Source organism: Nerophis ophidion, linkage group LG02, assembly GCF_033978795.1.
Source record: "Nerophis ophidion isolate RoL-2023_Sa linkage group LG02, RoL_Noph_v1.0, whole genome shotgun sequence".
In the NCBI taxonomy this organism is placed as follows: Eukaryota; Metazoa; Chordata; class Actinopteri; order Syngnathiformes; family Syngnathidae; genus Nerophis; species Nerophis ophidion.
In genome coordinates, this window is record NC_084612.1 from 62024903 (window position 1) to 62032402 (window position 7500).

Sequence of the window (7500 nt, forward strand, 5' to 3'; positions counted from 1 at the left end):
ATAACAATGTTATTAAAAACAATGAGAGACTTATTATACTCTAAAAATGTTGGTCTTACTTAAAAATGCATGCATTTAGTTGTATTCAGTGTTAAAAAAATAATTATATAGCTCTCACCGAAATACATTTGAAAATATTTGACTTTCATGGCTCTCTCAGCCAAAAAGGTTCCCGACCCCTGCTCTATACAGTGGGTGAAATGAATATATACATGAATACAGGGTCTACATGAAAAAACAGGGATGTTGGTGTAATGGGTTGAACAGATGACTGTTCTACCCCTGCTGGCTGACGTGAGAGGAACATACATACAGTTTTGTTCAGTATTTAGATGTAGGCAGGAGTGTTGCATAAAATTGGCCGCTAGTGTTTGAATGTGAGTGTGAATGTTGTCTGTCTATCTGTGTTGGCCCTGCGATGAGGTGGCGACTTGTCCAGGGTGTAACCCGCCTTCCGCCCGATTGTAGCTGAGATAGGCGCCAGCGCCCCCCGCGACCCCAAAAGGGAATAAGCGGTAGAAAATGGATGGATGGATATAGTGTTAGATGAGCATATAAACAGAATACAATGATTTGGAAGTCATTTTCAACCCATATTCAGTTGAATATGCCCCAAAGACAACATATTTGATGTTCAAACTGACAAACATTTTTTTTTTGCAAATAATCATTCACTTTAAGTTTGATGCCAGCAACACGTGACAAAGAAGTTGGAAAAAGGTGGCAATAAATAGTGATAAAGTTGAGGAATTCTCATCAAACACTTATTTGGAACATCCCACAGGTGTGCAGGCTAATTGGGAACAGGTGGGTGCCGAGATTGGGTATAAAAACAGCTTCCCAAAAAATGCTCAGTCTTTCACAAGAAAGGATGGAGCGAGGTATACCCTTTTGTCCACAACTGCGTGAGCAAATAGTCAAACAGTTTAAGAACAATGTTTTCAAAGTGAAATTGCAAGAAATCACTCTACGTAAGCGGCATAGCCGGAAACCAACATTGAATGACCGTGACCTTCGAACCCACAACTGACGGTTGAACGACTGAAGCTCTACATAAAACAAGAATGGTAAAGAATTCCACTTTCAAAGCTTCAACAATTAGTTTCCTCAGTTCCCAAACGTTTATTGAGTGTTGTTGAAAGAAAAGGTGATGTAACACAGTGGTGAACATGCCCTTTCCCAGCTACTTTGGCACATGTTGCAGCAATGAAATTCTAAGTTAATAATTATTATTTGCATAAAAAATCAAGTTTATCAGTTTGAACATCAAATATCTTGTCTTTATAGTGCATTCAATTGAATATGGGTTGAAAATGATTTGCAAATCATTGTATTCTGTTTATATTTACATCTAACACAATTTCCCAACTCATATGGAAACGGGGTTTGTTTATATATATATATATATATATATATATATATATATATATATAAATATATATATATATATATATATTTATATATATATATATATACTGTACACACATATACTTTTCTCCTCCAAAAATATTGCTGGATATTGTGGCCAACAGATTATTTTTTGTTTCATCTAACATCACATGGACAAAGATAAGACTTTCCGGAGGAAAGTATTTAATACAGTATTTAACGCATGTTTCTGTATAACGTGTCCATAATTCCCTTTTTGTTATCAAGCTTTAATCCCTTTCCAGGTTTGAATTTGAAAACGTTTTGCTTCGTAATGTTTCAATACTGCAGCACTTTCCCTTCAAACAAAGGTCAGCTTTACAGATTCCATCTTTGCTTTGAAGGATGTGTGTTAAGGGTTTGGGAAATACATTTTCCGTAACACTTGGCGGTGTCTTTCTTATTAAAAGTAGTTACAGCCACCTAAATATGTAAGTCAGGGGTGTCCAAACTTTTTCACCTGAGGGCAGCACATGGAAAAATTAAAGAATGAGGGGGGCCATTTTGATATTTTTCATTTTCAAACCATAACAAAATATATGTATTTATATATATATATATATATATGTAAAATGTATTTTACCTTTAGGGGTCCCGGGGACCATAAAGGGTCTCAGTTATCAAAATATTAAAAATAAGTCAATTTTTTATTATTTTTTTATTTTACACTTACAGTAATCTCTATATCAACTTTATATAAAAAAAAAAAAAGGTTTTATGGCTTTTCTGTCAAAAACATCTTCTTTTTTTTTTTTTAATAGTAAAACTGAAATATACATCCATCCATCCATTTTTTGCCGCTTATTCCTGTTTGGGGTCGCGGGGGGCGCTGGCGCCTATCTCAGCTACAATCGGGCGGAAGGCGGGGTACACCCTGGACAAGTCGCCACCTCATCGCAGGGCCAACACAGATAGACAGACAACATTCACACTCACATTCACACACTAGGGCCAATTTAGTGTTGCCAATCAACCTATCCCCAGGTGCATGTCTTTGGAAGTGGGAGGAAGCCGGAGTACCCGGAGGGAACCCACGCATTCACGGGGAGAACATGCAAACTCCACACAGAAAGATCCCGAGCCTGGATTTGAACCCAGGACTGCAGGACCTTCGTATTGTGAGGCAGACGCACTAACCCCTTTCCCACCGTGAAGCCCGTAAAACTGAAATATACAGTATTTACTAATTACAGTCCTAAAAGATCAATAATGCAGGACACCATTGATTTTATTTCTTTATTATTTTTGAGTAATCACAGTGAAAAGATAAATAAAATACCACTAAATATATTTGGGATCCAAAAGGTGCCCCACTCAGAAAGTTATACATTTTTATTAGGGTTTTTTTTTTACTTTAAACACATAAGTTACAAGATCAACTCCAGATATATGTGTCGATTTTACGTTCAAACTATTATTTTGTTCGTTTCATGCTCTTGTGTCAAAGAAAACTTTGTTTATATATGGCAACTGCACAATATATGCAATATTTACCACATAAAACATTTTAAAGTGAAATATTTCTTTCTTTCTTTTTTCGTAGTTTATTTCGAACATGAATATTCACAACACAATACAATACAGACAATACAATATTACCTCACATTTCATCATGCCCGCAAAGGAGTAGGAAGAAGCAATACAACAGTTCTGTGACATGCAATTAACTAATCCAGTCATTACTAACATACTGAGATGAAGAATATCTTATGTTCAATAAGGTTGAGAGTGTTTCTCATAATTATTCTTCTTTGTACTTTGTAAGCACTATTAATTTAAGCATCCTCTTAAAGTGAATCATAACAGTACAATGTTTAACTTCTTTACTTAATCCATTCCGTAATTTAATTCCACATACTGATATGCTAAAGGTTTTAAGTGTTGTACGTGCATACAAATGTTTTAATTTAGATTTTCCTCTAAGGTTATATTTCTCCTCTTGTAGTTTGCTTTGTACACCATTTTCGCTGTTTCCAATTTTACCAAATCACCAAACTTTAAAACTTTTGACTCAACAAATAAAGGGTTTGTATGTTCTCTATATCCAACATTATGTATTATTCTAATTGTTCTTTTTTGTAACACAGTTAACGAATGTAGCACACATTTGTAATTATTTCCCCATATTTTTGCACAATAACTCAAGTATGGATATAAAGTGATTTTTGGCCCAGGGCGTATTTTGTTTTTTTTCATTATTAAGATATTTTTTGCCACCTTATGTTGTATGTTTTGTTTATGAGATTTCCAGTTCATTTTATCACTCCCCAAAAATCTGGTTTCTTTTACCCTTTCAATATCTACTCCGTCTATTTGTATTCGTGTCTGATGCTCTTTTCTACTGTTACCAAATAGCGTTATTTTAGTTTTACTGAGGGCTTCACGGTGGCAGAGGGGTTAGTGCGTCTGCCTCACAATACGAATGTCCTGCAGTCCTGGGTTCAAATCCAGGCTCGGGATCTATCTGTGTGGAGTTTGCATGTTCTCCCCGTGAATGCGTGGGTTCCCTCCGGGTACTCCGGCTTCCTCCCACTTCCAAAGACATGCACCTGGGGATAGGTTGATTGGCAACACTAAATTGGCCCTAGAGTGTGAATGTGAGTGTGAATGTTGTCTGTCTATCTGTGTTGGCCCTGCAATGAGGTGGCGACTTGTCCAGGGTGTAGCCCGCCTTCCGCCCGATTGTAGCTGAGATAGGCGCCAGCGCCCCCCGCGACCCCGAAAGGGAAAAAGCGGTAGAAAATGGATGGATAGTTTTACTGAGATTCAAAGATAGTCTGTTTCTATCAAACCATTTTTTTAATTTGTTCATTTCTTCCGTTATGATTTGTATTATCTTCTGTGTGTTCTCTCCTGAACAGAAAGCAGATGTGTCGTCTGCAAATAAAACTAACTTTAAATTAACTTTACAAATGTCATTTATACAAAGATTAAACAATCTTGGTCCCAGTATTGATCCCTGGGGTACACCACAAGATACACCCAATCGTGTTGATTTGAACTAATTGGAGCTTTGAAAATAATTCTTTAAAACATGGATTTTTTTTGTCATTATTTTTTATTTTTTGAGCAATGGCAAAAAAATTAAAAATAATTGATTGATTGAAACTTGTAATCGTCAGGGTTATTTGTTGTTGAACCCCAAGAGGCAGAGACAGAGGCAGGCATAGAATATGAAGACATTATTTAATATAAATAATAAAACAAGAACAAACAAAAAGCCCGCAGGTGGGCGGAATAACAAACTAAGAGAGCTAGCACTGGAAGCTAGAAAAGGAAAAGGAAATTTAGCATGGAAGGTAGTGTAAAACAAACAGAAAAACTGGAAATAGCTAATGCTAACAGAATCAGCTTACCGTTACGACAACCAGGACAGAATGTAGCATGACAGGTAGTAGCTGTAACAAAATGACACGGCAGGTAGCACGACAAGAGTGACATGTGGCAACGACGATGCAATACAATACAATGATCCAGCAACTGACACAAGACAAAGGAGGTACAAATAGGAGCCGGCTGATTGGCAACAGGTGTGGCCAGATGCCAATCAGCCACCTTCAGTGTGACCTGTATGGCTGTTAACCAAGTATGCCTTGCATTCACTTGTGTGTGTGTGTGTGTGTGTGTAAAAGCCACAAATATTATGTGACACGCTGTTAGTATGGAGGAAAAGCGGACGTGACGACAGGTTGTAGAGAACGCTAAATGCAATGCCTTAAATGCAGGCCCCCAATATAGTTGTCCAGGTGGAAATCGGTAGAAATTCGGGTGAATGGTTGCCCCGGGAGATTTTCGGGAGGGGCACTGAACTTCGGGAGTCTACCGGGAAAATTAGGAGGGTAGGCAACTATGAGTATTAGCCAGATTTGGCCCGCGGGCCAGAGTTTGACACCCATGGTATAAATGGTTTTAATATGGTAAAATATAGAAAAAAAAAAGAAAACAAATGGCATGGCAGCTTTGTGTCAACATTGCAACTTTTTCTCGTTAGATTTCACCTCATTCCAATGTTTTTAATGTTCTTTTTTTATTTTTGCAATAGCATTTCCAGACTGTGTGGGGGGCCGGTAAACAATTAGCTGCGGGCCGCTTGAATTTGAGGTGTGGGGTTTATTTTTTGAAGCGGTAGTCAATTGAAGCACTGCGTCTAAATACAGGACCGGCGGGGTAACGACATCCTTTTTTTGATCGCAGCTTGCGGCGACGCGGCGGGAGGCGTGGAGGACGAGGGCGAGGCGGAGGCGGGCTGGATCGAGGGCGCCGCCATCCTCCTGTCGGTGGTGTGCGTGGTGCTGGTGACCGCCTTCAACGACTGGTCCAAGGAGAAGCAGTTCCGCGGGCTGCAGAATCGCATCGAACAGGAGCAAAAGTTCCAGGTGGTGCGGGGCAGCCAAGTCATCCAGCTGCCCGTGGCGGACATACTGGTGGGGGACATCGCACAAATCAAATATGGTGGGTATTAAACACCTGGTTAACATCGCCGTTGTCTTTATAGCAACACTACTGTGATCACTTTACTTGACTTAGAGATTAGCAGCAACTTCCCGTTCTATGGTTATCATCACACCTTTTCTCTTTGCCACGACTGGTCCTTGTGAAGCAACAAAAAAATAGTAGAAATAAAACACTCTGAGGCAAGATTTGATGACACCTCACTTCACGTGATGAACTTGAGGTTCACTTTTGAAGACTACCGTATTGTCCAGACCAGGGGTCACCAACGCGGTGCGGTGCCCATGGGCACCAGGTAGCCCGTAAGGACCAGATGAGTCGCCCGCTGGCCTGTTCTAAAAAATAGCTCAGATAGCAGCACTTACCAGTGAGCTGACTCAATTTTTTAAATTGTATTTATTTACTAGCAAGCTGGTCTCGCTTTGCTGGACATTTTTAATTCTAAGAGAGACAAAACTCAAATAGAATTTGAAAATCCAAGAAAATATTTTAAAGACTTGGTCTTCACTTGTTTAAATAAATTCATTTATTTTTTTGCTTTGCTTCTTAAGACTTTCAGAAAGACAATTTTAGAGAAAAAATACAACCTTAAAAATGATTTTAGGATTTTTAAACACATAAACCTTTTAACCTTTTAAATTCCTTCCTCTTCTTTCCTGACAATTTAAATCAATGTTCAAGTAATTTTTTATTTTTTTCATTGTAAAGACTAATAAAGACATTTTAATTTAATTCTTCATTTTAGCTTCTGTCTTTTCGACGAATAATATTTGTGAAATATTTCTTCAAACTTATTATGATTAAAATTCAAAACATTCTGGCAAATCTAGAAAATCTGTAGAATCAAATTTAAATCTTATTTCAAAGTCTTTTGAATTTCTTTCAAAATTTTTGTTGTGGAAAATCTAGAAGAAATAATTATTTGTCTTTGTTAGAAATATAGCTTGGTCCAATTTTTTATATATTCTAACAAAGTGAAGATTGGATTTTAACCTATTTAAAACATGTCATCAAAATTCTAAAATTAATCTTAATCAGGAAAAATGACTAATGATGTCCCATAAATTATTTTTTTAAGTTTTTCAAAAATATTCGAATTAAATAGTTTTTCTATTCATTTTTTTCGGTTGAATTTTGAATTTTAAAGAGTCGAAATTGAAAATAAACTATGTTTCAAAATGTTATTTTCATTTTTTCTGTGTTTTCTCCTCTTTCAAACCGTTCAATTAAGTGTTTTTTTCATCTTATATTCTCTACAAAAAAACCTTCCATTAGAAGAAAAAAAATGTACGAAGGAACGACAGACAGAAATATCCTTTTTTTTTTGTGTATATATAGATGTATTTATTAAAGGTAAATTGAGCAAATAGGCTATTTCTGACAATTCATTTAAGTGTGTATCAAACTGGTAGCCCTTCGCATTAATCAGTACCCAAGAAGTAGCTCTTGGTTTCAAAAAGGTTGGTGACCCCTGGTCCAGACTATATGGCACACTTATATTTTTTTCCCCTCAAAACTCGAAAGTGCGCCTTATAACCCGGTACGCCTAATGTAAGAAATAAGTTTGGTTTTGATTACCGACCTCAAAGCTATTTTATTTGGTACATAGTGTCATGAGAA

The 7500-nt window shown here is 37.1% G+C and overlaps 1 protein-coding gene across 5 annotated transcripts in view; it reads left to right on the forward strand.

The window, feature by feature from the left end:
* Nucleotides 1-7500, forward strand: part of atp2b2 (ATPase plasma membrane Ca2+ transporting 2) — a 342244-nt gene that overhangs the window by 178114 nt on the left and 156630 nt on the right. For all 5 annotated transcript variants that reach the window (XM_061888038.1, XM_061888058.1, XM_061888049.1 and 2 more), the window contains exon 4: nt 5623-5880. In XM_061888038.1, the coding sequence (XP_061744022.1) occupies nt 5623-5880 (258 nt within the window). The remainder of the gene's footprint in view (nt 1-5622; nt 5881-7500) is intronic.